The following is a 23,543-nucleotide window of genomic DNA, read 5'->3' on the forward strand; positions in this document are numbered from 1 at the left end:
AGGTCAAGTTCGCGAGGTGCACAGTGAATGCTGAGACCGTTAATAAGATTGATGCACGGACGGGTCTTGTGATGGATATGCATAGCTCCCTGAAAGTGCCAACACAATAGATAATGTGCTGACGATGTGTTGAGGTACAGGTATTTGTTAAATTTGGGCTGTAACTGGATGAACGTTGGGTAAGAGGCGATTTCATTATTGTGCACAAATCTGGTAACAACATCACAAGAATGATTAGGATCCGGAGAGGGCGCAGACGAGTTTCACCACAAATACCAAAGGGAATAGGTTTAAGGTTAGAAGGGAAAGTTTAAAGGGGATTTAGGACGCATGTTTTCCACAGACGGTGATCAGTGTGTGGAATGTGGGGCCTACGGAGGGGCTAGAAACAGATACTCAGCAGCATCTGAGAGGCGTTTGAATTTCTGAGTAGGCCGGGACCGGAGTGATATTGACCATGTTCCTAAGATGGGATTGGTTTAAGTTGGCATCGTCTCCGTATAGGTATGGTACATTCTACTATTTTATGTTCTGTGACTGACTACAGATCTGAACTCCGCATTCTCCGCCTTCCTGTCAAACTGTGAGGATCACCACCTGTTCCGGTTGACGAGATTCTACATGGAGCGACTGGAGCAGGCGATTGAGGAGGGTGTGGAGGGAGTCAGCTTCATGTTAACACATGATCATCATTTCAATGAGCGAGAGTACCAGGTAAGTGGTAGGAACATATACTGAGTGTAGATTCTACTGAATCTATCACAAACCCACAGAATCGGCGGAAAGGTAACTCTGGACAATGAAAATCCTACAATGCTTGTGGTCAACATCAAGAAAAGGGTTTTCATCTGTGGAAACCCTGAACCTTTATTCACCAATACAAGCCTCTCTCCAGTTTTCTGAACACATTCATTTTTAGACAGGTTATGATGCAGGCAATGATTGACAAGTAACTTTAGTAATATGACACTTGACGGACATTGCAAGTGGACAGAGAAACACTTTACACCACTCTGTCTGACATCACATCATGTTCCCAATGCTCGACTTTAATTGCCATTCACCACTGTGAGTTCTCACAAGCCCATCTCCCATGGGTTTCCCACAAATCAAATGACCTTATTTCCCAGCTCATCCCTCGAGTCTACCTTCAACCCATCTTTCAATTGACCAGGTAACACTGACTATCGTCTCTTATTTAAACTGCTGCCCTATTTTTGATCAATATCCCAACATGCTTCAATGGTTTTTTACCTTATGTTCCTTGTGACTGTTCCACTTTGAGTTGGTAATTACCACAGCATATATTGTCAGCATTGAGAAGTACAAAATTAGTATCATTGAAAATATTCCAAGCATCTACGGCTAACGTAGAATTACAAAGAAACAGTTTTCCAATGGTCGTCGTGCTACTGGAGTGCATTCACCTATTGCCTCCCAGACTGAATTTTAGTGAGGAGCCACACACCATACCAAACCCTACATTTCACGCGAGGCAGCTGACAATTTCAGTCTGAACTTCTTTCTCAACAATACTACCAGTTGGCTTTGGTCTCTCACACATGCACAGAAGTCCAGAATTTGCTGTCTTCCTCACTGCTAATTCCCAGCTATAGGCTGATACTGGACCCCTCATGGAGCCTGGCAGTGAAGTGTGAACCTGTTGCGGACCACCAGCAATTACCCTGGGGAAAATCAACAGTGACCCAGTCATAGTTCGACCTAGTCGTAGTCATCGAACTCTACAGCAACTGGCTCTTCGGCTCATCTAATCCACATCGACCTATTATATGCCTAGTCCCACTGATCGGCACAAGAACTAGAGACATCCATACCCCTCCGATCCATGTACTTATCCAAACTGTTCTTAAATCGAATGCACATGAACCACTTCCGATGGCAGCACGTTCCACACTCTCACCAGCTTCTGAGTGAAGAAGTTCCCCTTCATACTCCCTTTCACCTTTCATCCTTAATCCAATGACCTCTATTTCTGGTCTCACCCAACCTCAGTAATAGATGCCTGTTTGCATCTACCCTATCTATACCCTTTTATAAACTTGTTTACCTATCAGTGCCTCCAGTTGAACTCTGTATTTTTGTGTGTTTTTCCCCTAGCTGTCATTCTGTGGTTTTGTATTGCCATGTGCTCCTGTCCCCGCTCCTGCTCTACTCCGGCCCTTGTATTACTGAGTACTCCGTCTCTCATCTATTTCTCATTACTACCTGCATTGCTGCCAGCTGTGTCTCATTGCGCTCCACTTATCATCTGCCATTCTGTTTATTGCTCAGCAAATTTCAGTCCTGTGTTTTCACCTGTTTGTTGCCAGATCATGCCAGTGAATTCTGCCTGAACTTTGTCACCGACGTTGTTTGCAGCTCGGGATTTGTTACTCAATTGATATCACTGTGTGCACAGTACTGTGTCTGCGATCGGATCCCTGCTACATGGTCCTGACAATCTATCACATCTCTCCTCATCCTCCTGCACACTATTGAATAAAGTGTTAACCTATTCAAGCTTTCCCTATATCTCAGCGCCTCAAAACCTGGCAACAATATGTAATTTATTTTTCTGCACTCTTTAAATCTTACTGATATCCTTCCCAGAGGTATGTGCTCACATTGCTCCAAATTAAGCCTCTGCTATATCAATTTCGACATAATTAAATATCCCAACATCTGTATTCAGTATTTTGATTGATGAAGGCCCATGTTTTAGAAACATTACAACGCCATCTACCTTCATCATTCAATGTCTTAGTGCTATAATAGTTTGTCCTCAAAAAGTGCAACACCTCACACTTGTGTTCATTAAATTCTATCTGCCATTTTCCATTCCACACTTTTCCAGCTGTTCCAAATCCCGCTGCAAGCTCTGATAATATTCCTCGCTGTCACTACCTTGGTGTCATCCACAGATTTGCTGATCCAGTTTACCACATTATCATCCAGAGCGTTGATATATATGACAAACAACACCAGGCCAAATACAGATCCCCGAGGCACACCACTAGTCATAAACCTACAGTCAGAGAAGCAAACCTCTACTACCTCTCTTAGCTTCTTTCACAACCTCGGTATCTGAACTAACTTACTACCATGTCATGATTGCCAAGTGACCTAACCTTATTGACCAAGCTCCCATGAGGGACCTGGTAAAGTGCCTTGTCTCAAATGCTTCAAGTGCCTTAAGTCCACTGACTTGCTTGGTAAATTCCTCGAGGATCTATAAGATTGGTTAGAAAGGATCTACCAGGTACAAATCAGTGTTGACGACCCCTAATCAAGCCTTGTCCATCCAAATACTCATATCTAGTCCCTCAGAATACCTGCCAATATCTTACCACCACTGGTGTTAGGCTCACCAACCTGTAATTCTCTGGCTTATTCTTACAGCTTTTTCAAACAGCAGAACAACATTAGCTATCCTCCAATACTTCCGCATCTGACGTTTTAAAGATCTTAGCTGGAGCGCATGCAATCTGTGCACTTGTCTCAAACAAGATGCGAAGGAAAACCCTGGGGATTTATCCACCCTAATCTGTCTAAAGACAGAAACACCTCCTCCTCTTTAATCTGTATAGAGTCCATGATCTCACTGCTCCTTTGCCTCACTCTAAAGTCTCTTCATTTTCCCTAGTAAATATAAATGCAAAAGTTCCATTTAAAATCTCCCCAACCTTTTTCAGCTTCATGCATAAAGGCCCACTCTGAAATTCAAAGGGACCAGTTTTTATACCATTGGTATGCTTTTGTTCTGAATATGTTGATAAAGAGTTTGGGGTTCTCTTTTTCCTAGTCTGCTAGAGCAAACTCATGCCGTATTTTCGCCCTCCTGATTTTCTCCTTTATTAACTTTTGCATTTCTTGTACTCACCAAGTATATCATCTGCTCCTTCGAGCCTGCACTCGCGATGCGCTCAGGGCCTCAATACCTCTCAAAGACCAAGGTTCCTTAAACATGTTACCCTTGACTTTTATTCTGTCAGCAACGTTCAAACACTGTACCTGCGGACATTTATGCACTGTACTCTCAAAATATCAGTTTTGAAAGCCTTACACTTAGTAGGCATATCTGTTACCAGAGAACAGCCTGTTCCAATCCACTTTAGTCACACCCTTTCTGATTCTATTAAAATTGACTTTCCCGAATTTAAATTCTTACCCGATGACCACACCAACCCTTTTCCATAATGATCTTTACACAGATGGCATTATGATCACCAGACCCAAAGTGTTCCCCTGCACACACCTCTATCACCTGCCCTGTCTTGATCCCTAATAGAATTCCAGTATGTACTCTCTACAGTTATGACCTCAATGTATTGATTACAGAAACTTCCCTGGACGTATTTGACAAACATTATCCCATCCAGTCCTTTAAAATATGGGTGCCCCAGTCAATAAATGGAAAGTTAAACTTATCTACCATAAAAACCTTGTATTTCTTACAACTGTCTGTGATCTCTCGACAAATTTGATCCTCTAAGTCCCATTGAGTATTGGGTGCTCTTCAATATAATCCCACTAACGTGGTCAACCATTTCTTATCCCGTAGTTTTACCAATGTAGTCTCAGTTTACCAGACGTCGATTTTGTCCGTTCTGAGCAATGCAGTGACATTTTCCCTAACGAGTTGTACCACCCCTTGTTCGTTAATCCCTCCCGCTCTATCGAACCGTGTCTAATGCAACGGAAACCTGGAATGCTGAGCTGCCAGTCCTGCACCTCCTTGAAACAAATCACGTTAATGGTTTCAATGTTGTAATGCAATGTGATGATCCATGCTTTAAGCTCATCTGCTTTTCCTATAATACTCCTTGTAATGAAAGAATACACATTTTGGAACAGTAGTTTCACCATGATTATCCTTTAGTGTCCTTACTTTATATATCAGTTTAACAAAATCTTTCCCACGCAACCACTCTGGTCCTTCAACCCCTGCAACTCAAGTTTAACACCTTCCCCTCCTCATGCAGCGCTAACAACCCTTCCTGCAAGTCCATCAGTCCTCTTCCAGTTCAGGTGCAAATCGATCAAGTCTGTCAAGATCCCAACTTCTTTGGAAAAGCACCCAAAGCGTTAGACTGCGTTATGGTCCTATTACCGGCCTCACTAGCACGTGGCACAGGTAGCAGTCCTGAGACCACAACCCTGGAGGTCGAGCCTTTTAGCTTAGCATCTGACTCCATTAACTCACTTTGCAGGACGTCGTCACCCTTCCTACTCTTGTCATTGGTACTGACGTGGACCGCGACCTTTAGCTGCTCACCCTGCCCTCTGATTCGATGGGAGATATCCCTGCCCTCAACAACACGCCATCCAGAGATCTTGTTGTCGTCCACAGAATCTCCAGACTGTTTTCATAACCATTGAATTCCCACTGTCTGTGCAGCTCACCTCTTCTCATCCGTTCCGATTCACAAAGCCAAACTGAATGCCAGAGGCATAGCCTCTATATATATTTGCTCTGCTAGCTCATACCCCACAACAGTAAGCCTTACACCTATTATAGAGGGGTTTCTTGCATTGACGCATTCCGATTTCCCCCTCCTGACGGTTACCCAGTTGCCTGTGTCCTGCGCCTTGGTTATAGCTCTCTCCCTGTATAGACTCTCAGTCAACCTCTCACCCTCCTCAGTAATTATGGATTCATCCAGGTCCAGCTCCAATTCATCAGCACAGTCTGTAAGAAGCTGCAGCTGGATGAAATTCCTGAAGGTGTAGCTGTCAGGGACAGGGGACGCCTCCCTGTCTTGTCACACTCTATAGGGACAGCATTCCACTATTCTGCTTGGCATTCCTGCTGTTCTCACCGTGAAAAATAGAACGGAAAATAATATCCAAAATCTACCTATAGCCTCCGCCTCTCCTCAACTCAAGACTCAACTACCGACTGTATCACTGGCTCACTCACACTATGTCTGCCCCGCTTAAAACTTCCCAAGTGGATAATTCCCCGCAATCTGTGTTGTTCAATAAGTCCCGACTGACCCCGCTCACTTCTTTTAAATTTCCCCCCCGCTATGAACACTTCAATGGCTGTTAGTGATCTGTGGCGAGCAGAATATGCTGGGTCAGTACATGCTCAGGGTAGATTTTTACCCATCACTCCGCTCATCAATATATTCCCCATTGTTCATTACAGAGCGTGACTGAGCTTGCGGAGAGGGAAAACCGATCGGGTGCTTCCAAACTCCTCCTGGATCTGGTGATGGAGAAGGGCTCCGGGGCCCGGTGGGTGATGTGGGAATCCTTTGTGAAACTACATCACCATTTACCGAAGCTGAGCAAAATATTGAATGAAATTCGAGAACGTGGTACGGTGAACAATAACTGTGTGTTACAGATATAACTGATGATGAATTTACAATATTACACAGGCCAGACTTCATGCAGGTTAATCTGTTTCAACAGGTGATGGCCAGTTCGCGTACATGGACACTGAACGGGATTTATCTGAAGCGCCCACTGACCTGAAGGGTAAGCGATGGACCGGAAATCTCACAGTCTTTATTTCGCACTGAGAGTCTCAATAGCTATATTTAGAAGCCTGCTTAGAGACTGTCAGAAACTGGGAGACAGTTTTTTTTTTCTTTGCTGCAGCTGGAGGACAGGAAAGCACTTGCATTTGTCACAACACCCGGCACCTTCTGGGTCTCGGGCTCTGCATCCAGAGACCTCTATGGGTTTTATAAACAGACAATCCCGTTGGTCAGAGAGGAATCCTCGGCGTTCCCCTTTCTCTAGCGCCGAATATCTGGAGATTTGAGAAAGCTGAAGGCAAACACTTTCAATTGGAACATCCAACTCCAGCAAGCGAAATCTCACAGCTTGGATCCAAAGTGGAGCCGAGATTTGCTGTTATTCCTCCATAAGAACATAAGAACATAAGATCACAAGACATGGGAGCAGAATTATTGCATTCAGCCCAACCACTCTGCTGCTCCATTCCATCATGACTGATCCCGTATCCTACTCAACTCCATAAACCTACCTTCTCACCATATCCTTTTCTTGCCCTGACCCATCAAGAAACAATCAACTTTCGTCTTCAATATACCTACAGTCTGTGGTAGAGTACACAATGCATACAGTACTCTGACTAAACAAAAAAAAATCTGCTTACATGTTCTATAGGATGGCCCACAAATTTTGAGGTTGTGCCTTCCAGTTCTTAATACCCCCACCATGGGAAATGTCCTCTCCATATCCATCCTATCTGGTCCTTTTAAGTAGATACCCCGCATTCTTCTGAATTCCAATGAGTACAGGCCTAAAGTTTCCAAAATGATTTTTGGATGTTCACACCTTCATTCACGAAATCATCCTCGTGAATTTCTTCTGCACTCTGTCCAATGACAACAGATGCTTTCTGAGATATGGGGCCATAAACTGTTGACAATACTCCAAGTGAGGCCTAACTACAGTCTTATAAATGCTCAGCATTTATCACCTTGCTTGTATATTCGCTTCCCCTCGAAATAAATGTCGACATTGCATTTGCCTTCTTTACCACAGACTCGGCCAGTAAATTAAAGTCTGGGAGTCTTGCACGAGGACTCCCAAGTACCTCTGCACCTCTGATGTTTGAACTCTCGTCCCATTTATATAACGGTCTGCGCTGTTGTTCCTTTTACCAAAGTACATTTCCCAACACTGTATGCCATCTGCCACTTTTCTGCCCCACTCTTCCAATTTGTCTTTGTCTTACTGCGTTCTCAGCACTACCCAATTTTCCACCGATCTTTGTATCATCCGCAAACATTGCCACAAATCCATCAATTACATTATCTAAATCATTGGCAAATAATGTGAAAAGCAGTGGTCCCAATACTGACCACTGTAGAATACCAATAGTGACTGGAAACCAACCAGAAAAGGCCCTTTTGATTCATACACGCTGCTTCTTGCCTGTCAGCCATTCCGCTACACATGCTAGTATCTTTCCTGTAATGCCAAGGGTTTTAAGACCATAAGACAAAGGAGCAGAAGTAGGCCATTCGGCCCATCGAGTCTGCTCCGACATTTTATCATGAACTGATCCATTTTATCCTATTTAGTCCCACTGCCCGACCTTCTCACCATAACCTTTGATGCCCTGGCTACTCAGATACCTATCAATCCCTGCCTTAAAGACACCCAATGACTTGGCCTCCACTGCTGCCCGTGGCAACAAATTCCATAGATTCACCACTCTCTGACTAAAAAAATTTTTTCGCATTTCTGTTCTGAAAGGGCGCCCTTCAATCCTGAAATCATGCCCTCTCGTACTAGACTCCCCCATCATGGGATACAACTTTGCCACATCCACTCTGCCCATGCCTTTCAACATTCAAAATGTTTCTATGAGGTCTCCCCTCATTCTTCTAAACTCCAAGGAATACAGTCCAAGACTGGACAAACGTTCCTCATATGTTAACCCTCTCATTCCCGGAATCATTCTAGTGAATCTTCTCTGTACCCTCTCCAACGTCAGCACATCCTTTCTTAAATAAGGAGACCAAAACTGCCCACAGTACTCCAAGTGAGGTCTCACCAGCACCTTCTAGAGCCTCAACATCACATCCCTGCTCCTATACTCTATTCCTCCAGAAATGAATGCCAACATTGCATTCGCCTTCTTCACTACCGACTCAACCTGGAGGTTAACTTTAAGGGTATCCTGTACGAGGACTCCCAAGTCCCGTTGCATATCAGAACTTTGATTTTTTTCCCCATTTAAATAATAGTCTGCCCGTTTATTTTTTTCTGCCAAAGTGCATAGCCATACACTTTCCAACATTGTACTTCATTTGCCACTTCTCTGCCCATTCTTCCAATCTATCCAAGTCTCTCTGCAGACTCTCCGTTTCCTCAGCACTACCGGCCCCTCCACCTATCTTCGTATCGTCAGCAAACTTAGCCACAAATCCCTCTATTCCATAATCCAAATCGTTGATGTACAATGTAAAAAGAAGCGGCCCCAACACTGATCCCTGTGGAACACCACTGGTAACCAGTAGCCAACCAGAATAGGATCCCTTTATTCCCACTCTCTGTTTCCTGCCAATCAGCCAATGCTCTATCCACGTATGTAACTTTCCCGTAATTCCATGGGCTCTTATCTTGTTAAGCAGCCTCATTTGTGGCACCTTGTCAAAGACCTTCTGAAAATCCAAATATACAACATCCACTGCATCTCCCTTGTCTAGCCTATTGGTAATTTCCTCAAAAAATTGTAATAGGTTTGTCAGGCAGGATTTTCCTTTAAAAAATCCATGCTGAGTTCTGCCTATCTTGTCATATGCCTTCAGGTACTCTGTAACCTCATCCTTGACAATCGACTCCAACAACTTCCCAACCACCGACGTCAAGCTAACAGGTCTATAATTACCTTTTTTGCTTCCTTGCCCCCTTCTTAAATAGCGGAGTGACATTTGCAATCTTCCAGTCCTCCGGAACCATGTCAGAATCTATCGACTTTTGAAAGATGATCGCTAATGCCTCCGCAATCTCCACAGCTACTTCCTTCAGAACACGAGGGTGCATTCCATCTGGTCCAGGAGATTTATCGACCTTTAGCCTATTCAGCTTCCTGAGTACTTTCTCTGTCGTAATTGTGACTGCGCACACTTCTCTTCCCTGCCACCCTTGAGTGTCCGGTATCCTGCTGTCTTCCTCAGTGAAGACTGATGCAAAATACTTGTTCAGTTCCTCTGCCATCTCCTCATCTCCTATTACAATTTCTCCAGTATCATTTTCTATCAGCCCTATATCTACGCTCACCTGTCTTTTACTCTTTATATACTTGAAAAAGCTTTTAGTATCCTCTTCGATGTTATTTGTTAGTTTCCTTTCATAGTTAATCTTTTCTTTCTTAATGACCTTCTTGGTTTCCTTTTGTAAGGTTTTAAAGACTTCCCAATCCTCTGTCTTCCCACTAATTTTTGCTTCCTTGTATGCCCTCTCCTTAGCTTTAACTTTGGCTTGGACTTCTCTTGTCAACCACGGTTGCATCCTTTTTCTACTCGAAAATGTCTTCTTTTTTGGAATATACCTGTTTTGCACATTCCTCATTTCTCGCATAAACTCCAGCCACTGCTGCTCTGCCGTCTTTCCAGCCAGTTTTATCTTGTTCAGTTGTCTCATATGTGGCAACTTATCAAATGTCTTCTGAAAATCTAAGTAAATGGCATCCACTGACTCTCCTTTGTCCAGCCTGCTTGTTACCTCCTCGATTTTTTTAGGCATGACTTTCCTTTACAGAAACCATGCTGATTTTAATTCATTTTGTCATTAGTCCCCAAATACGTCGAAACCTCAACTTTAATAATAGACTCCAACTCTTTCCCAACCTCTGAGGTTTGGCTAACTGGTCCATAATTTCCTTCCTTTCTCCTTCCTCCATTCTTCAAGACTGGAGTGACATTTGCAATCCTCCACTCCTCCGGGGCAATGCCAGAATCAAGTGATTGTTGTAAGATCATGACCAATGTATCTGTTACCTCTCCAGCAACCTCTCTTAGGACTTGGGACATAGTCCATCTGGATCAGCGACCGACCCACCTTAAGACCTTTCAGTAGGCCGAGCACATTTTCTTTTGTGATAGCAATGGCACTCATTCCTACTGTCCGTCTCTTACGGACAAAGACACGCTGCAAGGTGAAGACATATGCAAAGTACCAATTAAGTTCATCGGTCTTTTCCTTGTCCCCCATTACAACCGCTGGAGCATCGTTTTCAAGTTGTCGAATATCAACTCTCACTTCCCTTTTACTCTTTATATAACTGAAGAAAGTGTTTATTATCCTGCTTTACATTATTGGCTTGTCTGCCCTCATATTTCATCTTTTCCCTTCTTACAGCTTTGAAACATAGAAACATAGAAAATAGGTGCAGGAGTAGGCCATTCGGCCCTTCGAGCCTGCACCGCCATTTATTATGATCATGGCTGATCATCCAACTCAGAACCCCGCCCCAGCCTTCCCTCCATACCCTCTGACCCCCGTAGCCACAAGGGCCATATCTAACTCCCTCTTAAATATAGCCAATGAACTGGCCTCAACTGTTTCCTGTGGCAGAGAATTCCACAGATTCACCACTCTCTGTGTGAAGAAGTTTTTTCTAATCTCGGTCCTAAAAGGCTTCCCCTTTATCCTCAAACTGTGACCCCTCGTTCTGGACTTCCCCAACATCGGGAACAATCTTCCTGCATCTAGCCTGTCCAATCCCTTTAGGATTTTATACGTTTCAATCAGATCCCCCCTCAATCTTCTAAATTCCAACGAGTACAAGCCCAGTTCATCCAGTCGTTTTTCAGTTGCCTTTTGTTGGATTTTAAAGGTTTTCCATTCATCCAACTTCCCCCTCACTTTTTCTACATTATATGCCCTTTACTTGGCTTTTATGCAGTCCTTAACTTCCTTTGTCAACCATGACTACTCCTGCCATTTGAGAACTTCGTGGGCCATGACCATCCTATATTGACCTATTCCCAGAAACTTAGAAACATGCAAAAACTTAGAAAACCTACAGCACAATACAAGCCCTTCCGCTCACAATGCTGTGCCGAACATAAATTTACTTTAGAAATTACCTAGGGTTAACCATAGTCCTTCATGTTTCTAAGTATCATGCACCTATCCAGGAGTCACTTAAAAGACCCTATCTCATCTGCATCCACCACCGTGGCCGGCAGCCCATTCCACGCACTCACCACTCTCTGCGTAAAAAAAACTTACCCATGACATCTCCTCTGTACCTGCTTTCATGCACCTTAAATCTCTGCCCTCTTGTGTTAGCCATTTATGGCCTGGGGAAAAAAAAGCCTCCGACAATTCACACGATCGCAATCATCATCTAATAAATCTCGATTAGTTCACCTCTCATTCTCCGTCGATCTTAGGGGAAAAAGGCCAAGTTCACTCAACCTATTCTGATAAGGCGTGCTCCCCAATCCAGACAACAGTCTTGTAAATCACCTCTGCACCTTTCCTATAGATTCCACATCCTTCCTGTAGTGAGTTGACTAGAGCTGAAAACAGTACTCCAAGTACCGTCTGACAGTGTTCAATATATCAGTACCATCACCTCTTGACTCTTGCACTTAATCCCACTGTTGGTGAATTCCAATGCACCGTATGCCTTCTTAACCACAGAGTTAACATGCTCTGTTACCTGAGTGTCTTTTGGACTCGGACGTCAAGATCCGCCTTCCTCCACACTGCCAACAGTCGTACTATTAATACTATATTCTGCCATCATATTTGACCTACAAAAATGAACCACTTCACACTTATCTGGGTTGAACTCCATCTGCCACTTCTCAGCCCTGTTTTTCATACTATCGATGTCCCGCTGTAACCTCTGACAGCCCTCAACACTACGCAAAAAGCACTGAACCTTTGTGTCATCAGCAAATTTACGAACCCATCCCTTCACTTCCTCATCCAGGTCATTTATAAAAATCACGAAGAGTAGGGGTCCCAGAACAGATCCCTGAGGCACACCACTGGTCACCGACCTCCATGCAGAATATGACACGTCTAAACCACTCTTTGCCTTCTGTGGGCAAGCCAATTTTACACAGAAATGATTTCCCTGTGTATTCCTCCCATGTGTATATTCTCATTTAGGTAGGGTAAAAAGAATGTAAAAATCAATTTTTAATAATTGAGTAATATAAAATTCACATTATAACACGTATTTGTCGAGATAGGTATATCACCGTCTATTTTTGCTTCTGTTTAGTTTATCAGCACCTTTAAAGTTAGGCAAACCTTATGGCTCTTCTGGAGGAGGTGAGGGCTGCCCTCGGAGAACTGACAGTCTCTTCCTAATATCCTTCCTTCGTCCTGCTCCCGTCCCCTGCTTTCTATGTTCTCTTGCTATTTCCCAATCAGTTGGTTTGACCACGCTAATGGGCAGTCCTCTGTTGTTCATGTCTGTAGTCGCCTCTTCCACCGTCTGGTATAGTCGTAACCCTTCTTGGTAAAATATCTCGGTTTAGCAGAGTACGGGGTTTGGAATTTAATCTTTTCTTGCTTTAATATTCGTTTCGCTTCGGAATACTCGTTCCGTTTCTGAAGGACCGCCGGGGAGTAATACTGATCGCTGGATGAGCGAACGATGTGTCCTCTGAATTTCAATCTCCATACTCAGGGGAATCCCCAGCGCCTCCCGCAGCAGCTTTTCCACAAAATTCATCATCGACAATCCCTCCGCTCCTTCGGGAACATTATAAATCCTGATTTTTTTTTTCCGTCGCAATCTTCACTCCTGGCAGAGCAATTTACTTTCCTGTTGATTTAATACCTTTATCGGCTTACTTAGTATCCGTTCCACGTTTTGCACGCGGTCTTCCATCTTTTCAATTAGAGTCTCTGCCACCGCTATTTTCTGATTGACGTTGACGACCTCTGAGTTATATCATTGAGTTTCTGCTTTATACCTTTTTGGACTTCCCTTATCTCTTCCAGAATCCTTATTATATTTGCCGCTTCGCCGCTACACACACCTGTAGGAGAGCCGCGCGTTGTACCTGTCGCTTCCATAGGCTCCGCAGTGATGATTTTTTATCTCCATTCTTTTTCCCTATTCTTGCCCCCCTTATCAATTCAGATAATTTCGAAAGATCTTGTATTTGATGGATTAACAGGGCAAAATATGCGTATTTCCGGAGGAGCTGTTGATTTCAGCTGTCATTCTGCACGATGACGTCACCGGAACCTTAATCTCAACTCCTTTCCTAACTGCCGTGTAGTCTGTTTTCAGGACCTCCTCCCTTTTCCTCCAAATGTCGTTGGTCATAATATGTACCACGACCTCTGTCTGTTCTCCTTCGTGGACTTCGTGGACGCGATCAGAAACATCTCGGACCCTGGCACCTGGGAGGCAAACTACGATCCTTGTTTCCTTCCTACGCCCAAAGAATCGCCTGTCTGACCCCTATAGGGTGCCCTATAACTGCTGCCATCCTCTTCCTTTCCCTACCCTTCGGAGTGACAGGGCCAGGGAAGAAGTAAATTGCTCCCCCCTCCCACTGTTGCCCTCTGCAGTGTTGCCCAGCTCAGCAGAAGCTGAGCAGTGAAAGCGGTGGAACCAGCCGCTCCACACAACACTCTCCTCTCCAGAATCACGTGTGCACTTGGCACTCTCTGGAACACCGAGGAATCTGCAAACTACGAACAGAGGGGAGAGAGGAGCCTTTAACAGCGAATCTGAATCAGATCAGAAATATTTCTGGGCCATCGTTCATTTACTGACACTCTTACATCTGATATCCTAATTTCACCCAAACAATGTCTTTAACATTTTTTAATTAAAGAAAATATGTTGTGTGCTCCCTGTTATTATTACCGTAAACACGTGAGGGCTCCATCTTCATCACATCAGGCATTGACAACCTATTTCTCTCCTTCCTAAGACATTCGACGGAAACACATGGAGACTCTGCGGAGACAGACTGAAAAACTGAGCGTGAACACGATCCTGATGAAGGAGAAGGTGAAAGTTTTCCAGCTGGTTGATCGATACACTGAGCTCACGATCATTTCTACTATTCGTGATCGGAGACTGGTGGAACATGAGCTGCTGGCAAGAGGCAGAGACCACGAGGAGTGGAGAGAGAAACATCTCCGCGGAAAGCTGGAGAAAATGCGGACAGATCAGTTATTCAAGAGGAGATATGTTCACAAATGGAAAAAGTCTGTCTTTGGAAACAAAACAGGGATGTCCGCAGCAGTGGCCGGAGTCCCGGGGATCGGGAAAACAACAATGGTACAAAAGATTGTTTATGACTGGGCCACGGGGAAAATATACCAACAATTCCAGTTTGTCTTCAGTTTTAAATTCAGGGATTTAAACTCCATTAACTGTAGAATAAACCTGAGGGAACTGATTCTGGATCAGTATCCTTACTTTGGGAATTTACTGAGAAAGGTCTGGAAGAACCCAGAGGGATTGCTGTTTATATTTGATGGTTTGGATGAACTGAAGCACAGAATTGATTTTGCTGACAGTCGGAGAGACACAGAACCCAAGCACCAGTGCCCAGATCCCGAGTGGTGGTGTGAAGTGTCTGACATCGTGTACAGTTTAATCCAGGGCAAACTGCTCCCAGGGTGTTCAGTGCTGGTAACCACCCGCCCCACTGCGTTACATTTATTGGAAAAGGCAGAGATCAGTGTCTGGGCTGAAATCCTGGGATTTGTTGGTGAGGAACGGAACAAATATTTCATCAGGCACTTTGAAGATCAGACGGTGGCAGCAGCTGTTGTCAACCATGTGGAGAAGAACGAGATCCTGTACACCATGAGCTACAACCCCTCCTACTGCTGGATCCTCGCTCTAGCACTGGGTCCCTTCTTCGCACAAAGAGTCAGGGACCCGCAGCGAGTTCCCAAGACCATCACCCAACTGTTCTCCTACTATATTTACAACATCCTGAAAAACCACGGCCGTGAGATTGAGAAGCCCCGTGATGTTTTACTCAGGGTTGGCCAGATGGCCTTCAGAGGAGTGTTCGATAAGAAGATTGTGTTCCCAGCTGAAGATTTGATCAACTACAACCTGCAGCCTTCCCAGTTCCTGTCCGGGTTCCTGATGGAGCTTTTGGAGAGAGAGGATTCTGCCCGGTGTGTGGTGTACACATTCCCACACCTCACCATCCAAGAATTTGTAGCTGCAGTCGCACAATTCCTGAATCCACATCCCGGGGATACCCTGAAATTCCTCGCTGAAGCCCACAACACTACTGATGGACGATTTGAGGTATTTCTCCGTTTTATTGCTGGTCTCTCCTCCCCAATGACAGCTCGGGGCCTGGAGGAGTTTCTGGGTCCATTTCTTCATCAGACAACCTGCCGGGTGATTGACTGGGTGAAGGAGGAGGTTAAACGCCAGATTGGAAACGTGAGGAATGAAGCTGGTAAACGAAGCCTCCTGAACACATTGCACTACCTGTTTGAGTCTCAGAATAGTGGACTGGCTCAGACCGCATTGGAATCACTGGAAACACTTTCATTCGATGGAATGACGCTGACCCCGATTGACTGCGCGGTCCTGTCTCATGCCATCGGACTCTGTGATACAATAAAACACCTCAAACTGGGGAACTGCCACATTCAGTGTGAAGGAATCCAGCGGCTGGGACCCGGGCTGCACAAGTGCCAAGAGTTAATGTAATTTGATTTATCTCCCACTCTGAACTGTGAAACTGTCCCATTGTGATTTGGCTAAAAGGGCAGTGAATCAGATTGCGAAGAATTGTGACAAATGCCAGGGAATCGGTCAGTAATTCCCTAAGGAAGGAAGGTTTCTGTGGTTCCCGGTGAAGAGATTTTGGAGACTTTAGATCAGTGCACAATGGCTATTTGTTTAATGGTAGTAAATCACATGACTGTGACAGCAGCAGGTGGGTTAGGGCTTCACACCATCTTCCTGGTGAGGGACAAGAGACCGACAGCCCACCGTCCCAGCAACAGAGTAAGAATTACCATTGTGAGATTGTCCTCCCCTGCGCTTCCCCGTGTGTGACTATCACCATCAGTCACCTGCGTGACTCTGCTCACTACCAGATACCCAGACCCCATGGGTGCATCTTCTCTCCCGGTTCTGGGCCACAGTTCAGACCCACCCCTCCTGTGCACTCTGTCCCTGCAACCCTCGTCTTAGTGAATTATCTTTTCCCAATGATATCCACCTATGGTTCATCTGTTCCCCATCCCTCTTCCTCCTGTTGGATATCTCCTCTTTCATCCTGTGGGACCCCTACTCCTTCCTCCTCTGGGATCTCTGTTTCTCAATCACCTTCCTCCTGCAGGAGCTCTTGTCCTATCCCTTTGCTTCAGGGGGGATCGCTTCCATCGACACTTACCCATTAATATATCTTCCTCACAGTGGGACTTTCTCCCACCCTTAAACCCTGCCCCTTCCGACCCTCTCACGTCAGGAACAGATTTCTTACCGTCGGGGAATGAGACAGAATAGGGGGACTTTACAGGGTCACACAGACAGATTAAGTTACTGACGTTCGGAGAAATTCCCTCAGACGCACAGTCTGAATCTTTGTTCATCAATTTGTCTGTTTGTGTTTAGCCTTGGAGGTAATGACCTGGGAGATTCAGGAGTGAAACAGGTGTCTGCGGCTCTGAGGAACCCGGAGTGTAAAATACAGCAACTGCGGTAAGTACCAGACTGTGGGTGATTGTGTTTATAGTCACTGGGTGTCTGACACTGAACATTAATGTGATCAGTAATTGTGTTACTGATAAACAACGGGGATTTGTACTGCCTCCTGCCTCTCTATGTCCTTCACCCTCACTCTTTCTCATCTCCAGGCTGAACAACGTGGGTCTCACAGATTCTGGTGCTGAGGATCTCGTCTCCGCTCTCAGTACAAATCCATCACTGATGGAGCTGAACCTGAGTGGTAATAAACTTGGAGATTCAGGAGTGAACCTGGTGTCTGCGGCTCTGACGAACCCGGAGTGTAAAATGCAGAAACTGAGGTAAGTACCAGACTGTGGGAGATTGTGTTTACAGTCACTGGGTGTCTGACACTAAACTTAATTGTGATCAATAATTGTGTTACTGATAAACAATGGAGATTTGTACCGATTCCTGTCTCTCTATGTCCTTCACCCTCACTGTTTCTCATCTCCAGGCTGGACAATGTCGGTCTCACGGATTCTGGTGCTGAGGATCTCGCCTCCGCTCTCAGTACAAACCCATCACTGACGGAGCTGAACCTGAGTGGTAATAAACTGGGAGATTCAGGAGTGAAACTGGTGTCTGCGGCTCTGAGATGCCCGGATTGTAGACTACAGAAACTAGAGTAAGTACCAGACTGTGGGAGATCGTTTACAGACACTGGGTGTCTGACACTGAACATTAATGTGATCAGTAGAACTACTTCTTCCTTCTCCAGTCTGCGTGAGATGTGGGACATTTGAGAGACTTTGAACTTTTTACTGTGCTCATGGACTTCTTCACCAAGTTATGTTATTGTTGCATTGTTGTAACTATATGTTATAGTTATATGGTTTTGTCAGTTTTTTCAGTATGGTCTGTCCTGTGTTTTGTGATATCACACCAGAGGAAATATTGTATCATTTCTTAATGCATGCATTACTAAATTACAATAAAAGAGGACTGCGCGTCTTCATAATCATAAAAATATTGAAAACATACAGCACCATACAGGACCTTTGGCTCACAAACCTGTGCCGAAGATGTCCCTACCTTAGAACTACCTAGGTTTTACCCACAGTCCTCTATTTTTCTGAGCTCCGTGTAGCCATCCTGGAGTCTCTCAAAAGACCTATGGTTTCCGCGGTCCACCGCAGCCGCCGGCGGCCCATTCCACGCACTCACCACTCTCTGTATAAAAAGCTTACCCCTGAAATCTCCTCTGTACCTACTTCTAAGCACCTTAAAATATGCCCTCTCGAGTTAGCCATTTCAGCCCTGGGGAAAAGTCTCTGATATCCACAAGATCAATGCCTCTCATTATCTTGTGCACCTCTACCAAGTCACTTCTCATCCTCCGTCGCTCCAAGAGAAAAGGACGAGTTCACCCAACCTATTCTCATGAGGCATACTTCTCAATCCAGGTAACATCCTTGTAAATCTCCTCTGCACCCTTTCTACAGTTTCCAAGTCCCTCCCATAATGAGGCGTCCAGAACTGAGCATTCTATTCTATTCAAGTGGGGTCTGACCAGGGTCCTTTATAGCTGCAACGTTACCTCTCGGCTCTTAAACTCAATCCCATGATTAATGAAAGCCAGTGCATCGTGTACCCTCTTAACCACAGGGTGAACCTACGTAGCAGCTTTGGGTGTCCAATGGACTCGGACCCCAAGGTCCCTCTGATCGTCCACATCGCCAAGGGACTCACCATTAATACTATATTCTTGCCGTCATATTTGACCTACCAAAATGAACCACCTCACACTTATCTGGGTTGAAGTCCATCTGCGAATTCTCAGCTCAGTTTTGCATCCGATTAATGTCCCGTTAAAACCTCTGACAGCCCTCCACACAATCCACAACGCCCCCAAGGTTTGTGCCATCAGCATATTTACTAATCCATCCCTCCACTTCCTCATCCAGGTCATTTAAAAAAATCACGAAGTGCAAGGGTCCCAGAACAGATTCCTGAGGCACGCCACTTATCACCGACCTCCATGCAGAATATGATCCGTCTACAACCATTATTTACCTTCTATGGGCAAGCCAGTTCTGGATCCAAAAAGCAATGTCCCTTGGATCCCATTCCTCCTTCCTTTCTCAATAAGCCTTGCATTGGATACCTTATCTAATGTCTTGCTAAAATGTATACACACTACATCTATGGCTCTAAAATTCATCCTCAAAAAATTCAGTCAGCTTGTAAGGCACAACCTGCCTTTGACAAGCCTTGTTGGCTATTCCTAATCATATTTTGCCTAACCAAATGTTCACAAATCCTACCTCTCAGGATCTTCTCCATAAATCAACCACTAAAGTAAGACTCACTAGCCTATAATTTCCTGAGCTATCCCGACTCACTTTCTTGAATAAATGAACAACATTCGCAACCCTCCAATTGTCCGCAACCTTCCCTTCTCACTGATGATGCACGGATCATGCTCAGCAACCTCGTCCTTCACTTCCTACAGTAACCTGACCTATATCCCGTCATGTCCCGATGCTTTCCAAAAAACTCTAGCGCATCCTCTTTCTTAGTATCTGTATTCTCAAGTTTTTCAGTCCACTGCAAGTCATCACTACAATTGTCAAGGTCCTTTTCTGTCTTGAATACTGAAGCAAATGATTCATAAAGTACCTGCACTATTTCCTCCGGTTCCATATGCACATTTCCATTGTCATACTTGATTGGTCCTATTTTCTCGCATACTATTCACATACTTGTAGAATACCTTGGGGTTGTAGCTAATCCTGTCCGGCAAGGCCTTCTGGTGGTCACTTCTAGCTCTCCTAATTTTATTATTAAGCTCCTTCCTGCTAACCTTATCATCTTCCGGATACTTATAATTACCTTTCTTTTTTTTTAACCTTTCGTAATGTCTTCTTTTCTTCTTGACTTGATTTACAACGGCCATTGTGCACCACAGATCTTGTACCCTACCATCATTTCCATGTCTCATTGGAACATATCTACTCATACCTGCGAGTGAAACAAGGAACAGAAGGATTATACAGATCAATACGTGGCTGAGAGGATGGTGCAGGAGGGAGGGCTTCAGGTTTTTAGATATTTGGGCTTTGTTCCAGGGAAGGTGGGATCTGTTCCGACAGGACCGTTTACACCTGAACTGGAGGGGTACTAAGATTCTTGCAAGAAAGTTTGCTAGTGCTGTTTGGGGGTGGGGGGGGGCGTTAAACTAAATTTGGAGGGGGAAGGGATCCAGAATGTGAGAGAGGATAGCGAGATGAAGTATAAAGGACAGGTGGGGATTACACGGTTCCGGAATATCAAGTGTGAAGTAGAGAAAGGTGAGGCGGATCGAGTGATAAGGAGGATACATGTGCAGAGGGATGGTCTGACGGAGCATGGAGTTAAATGTGCAGAAAGAGTAAGTAAATTTAAGAAGGACAACAAAATTCAAGGGGCGTATAGCCCGGTGACAGTTCGGGGAGTTGGGTTATGCACAATAGGCAGCGATTTAAACAGAGAGAGGAGAAATGGGTTAACAATTATATATCTGAGTGCGCGAAGTGTCAGAAATAAGGCGGATGAGCTTGAAGCTCAGGTGCGAATGGGTAACTATGATGTTGTTGGGATAACGGAGACATGGCTGCAGAGGGACCTGGGAATTGAATGTACAAGGGTATACCTGCTATCAAAGGGACAGAAAGGTGGGAAGAGGGTGTGGGGTGGCCCTGTTGGTGAGGGATGAGATTCAGTCCCTTGCAAGGGGGAGGGGGGCATATAATTTGGAGAAGCAGAGTCAGTGTGGATAGAACTGAGGAACAGTAAGGGCAAAAAAACCCTAATAGGTGTTATCTACAGACCCCCAAACGGTAGCATGGATATTGGGTACAAGTTGAATAGGGAGTTAACAATGACATCTGGCAAAGGAAATGTCGCTGTAGTTATGGGGGACTTCAACATGCAGGTGAACTGGGAAAATTAGGTTGGTACTGGACCCCAGGATAAAAAGTTTGTAGAGTGCCTACGGGATGCATTTTTGGAGCAGCTCGTACGAGAGCCGACCAGGGATAAGGCTATTCTGGATTTAGTGTTGTGCAACGAACAGGATTTGATAAGTGATCTTGAAGTAAAGGAAGCATTAGGAGGTAGTGACCATAATATGATAAGTTTTTATCTGCAAGTTGAGAGGGATAAGGGCAAATCAGAAGTGTCAGTATTGCAGTTGAACAAAGGAGACTGTGGAGCCATGAGGGAGGAGCTGGCCAAAGTTGACTGGTCAGATATCCTAGCAGAAAAGACAGTGGAACAGCAATGGCAGGTATTCTTGGGAATAATGCAAAAGGTGCAATATCAGTTCATCCCCCGGAGAAGGAAGGATTCAAAGGGGGGAAAGTGGCCACAGTGGTTGACAAAGGAAGTCAGAGATAGCATAGCATTAAGACAGAAGTATAACAGAGCTAAGGTGAGTGGGAAGACGGATGATTGGGAAATTTTTAAGGAGCAACAGAACTTAACTAAAAAGGCAATAGGAGGAGAAAAAAATGAGGTATGAACGCAAGCTAGCTAGGAATATAAAGGAGGATAGCAAAAGTTTTTTTTTAGGTATGTGAAGAGAAGGAAGATAGTTAAGAACAATGTTGGGCCCTTGAAGAATGAATTGGCAGAAATTGTTATGGGAAACAGAGAAATGGCAGACGAATTTAATAAGAACTTTGGATCTGTCTTCACTAGGGAAGACACAAGCAATCTCCCAGATGTATGGGTGGGCGAAAGACATACGGTAACAGAGGAACTGAAACAGATTGACATTAGGAAGGAAACGGTGATGAGTAGACTGATGGGAGTGAAGGCTAACAAATCCCCACGTCCAGATGGTCTGCAGTCTAGGGTACTAAAGAAGGTGGCTCTGGAAATTGCGGATGCATTGGTGATCATTTTCCAATGTTCCTTAGATTCAGGATCAGTTCCTGAGGATTGGCGAATGGCTAATGTTATCCCACTTTTTAAGAAAGGAGGGAGGGAGAAAACAGAGAACTATCGCCCTGTTAGCCTAACATCAGTAGTGGGGAAGATGCTAGAGTCCATTATTAAAGAAGAAATAGCGGCATATCTTGATAGCAGTGATAGGATTGGGCCGAGCCAGCATGGATTTACCAAGGGCAAATCATGCTTGACTAATCTATTGGAGTTTTTCGAGGATGTAACTAGGAAGATAGACGTGGGAGATCCAGAGGATATGGTGTACCTTGACTTTCAGAAGACATTTGATAAGGTACCACATAGGAGATCGGTGAGTAAAATCAGAGCTCATGGCCTTGGGGGGAGGATATTGACATGGATAGGAAATTGGTTGGCAGATAGAAAGCAAAGGGTAGCAGTGAATGGGTGTTTCTCGGAATGGCAGGTGGTGACTCGTGGGGTGCCACAGGGCTCGGTATTGGGACCACAGCTGTTTACGATTTACGTCAATGATTTAGAGGATGGCATTGTGAATAACATCAGCAAGGTGACTTGGATAGGCTGGGTGAGTGGGCAGAAACTTGGCAGATGACATTTAATCTGAATAGGTGTGAGGTTATTCACTTTGGGAGCAAGAACAGGAAGGCAGATTATTATCTGAATGGTGTGGAGTTAGGTAAGGGAGAAATACAAAGAGATCTAGGAGTACTTGTTCATCAGTCTCTGAAGGTGAATGAGCAAGTGCAGCAGGCAGTGAAGAAGTCTAATGGAATGTTGGCGTTTATTACAAAGGGAATTGAGTACAAGAGCAAGGAAATCCTTTTGCATTTGTACAGGGCCCTGGTGAGACCACACCTGGAGTATTGTATACAGTTTTGGTCTCCAGGGTTAATGAAGGACATCCTGGCTGTGGCGGAGTTGCAGCGTAGGTTCACTGGGCTAATTCCTGGGATGTCCGGGCTGTCTTACACAGAGAGGATAGAGAGACAGGGCTTGTACACGCTGGAATTAAGGAGATTGGGGGGGGGGGGGGGAACCTGATTGAGACATACAAGATTATTAAGGGATTGGACAAGATAGAGGCAGGAAATATGTTCCAGATGCTGGGAGAGTCCAGTACCAGAGGGCATGGTTTAAGAATAAAGGGTAGGTCATTTAGGACAGAGTTGAGGAGGAACTTCTTCTCCCAGAGAGTTGTGGATGTGTGGAACGCGCTGCCTCAGAAAGCAGTGGGGGTCAATTCTCTGGATGCTTTCAAGAAGGAGCTAGATAGTATCTTATGGATAGGGGAATCAAGGGTTATGGGGACAAGGCAAGAACCTGGTATTGATAGTAGATGATCAGCCATGATCTCAGAATGGCGGTGCAGGCTCGAGGGGCCGAATGGTCTACTTCTGCACCTATTGTCGATTGTCTACTCGGAACCCCACGCAAAAAA

The 23,543-nt window shown here is 44.8% G+C and overlaps 1 protein-coding gene across 1 annotated transcript in view; it reads left to right on the forward strand.

Annotated features, from left to right (window-relative positions):
• Window positions 1-23,543, forward strand: part of LOC140206736 (NACHT, LRR and PYD domains-containing protein 3-like) — a 29,812-nt gene that overhangs the window by 1,114 nt on the left and 5,155 nt on the right. Inside the window, exons 2-8 of the mRNA XM_072274932.1 lie at window positions 548-714; window positions 6,152-6,323; window positions 6,421-6,486; window positions 14,412-16,167; window positions 17,084-17,170; window positions 17,326-17,496; window positions 17,652-17,822. Coding sequence (XP_072131033.1) covers window positions 548-714; window positions 6,152-6,323; window positions 6,421-6,486; window positions 14,412-16,167; window positions 17,084-17,170; window positions 17,326-17,496; window positions 17,652-17,822 — 2,590 coding nt within the window. The remainder of the gene's footprint in view (window positions 1-547; window positions 715-6,151; window positions 6,324-6,420; window positions 6,487-14,411; window positions 16,168-17,083; window positions 17,171-17,325; window positions 17,497-17,651; window positions 17,823-23,543) is intronic.

Source organism: Mobula birostris, chromosome 13 (genome assembly GCF_030028105.1).
Source record: "Mobula birostris isolate sMobBir1 chromosome 13, sMobBir1.hap1, whole genome shotgun sequence".
NCBI lineage: Eukaryota > Metazoa > Chordata > Chondrichthyes > Myliobatiformes > Myliobatidae > Mobula > Mobula birostris.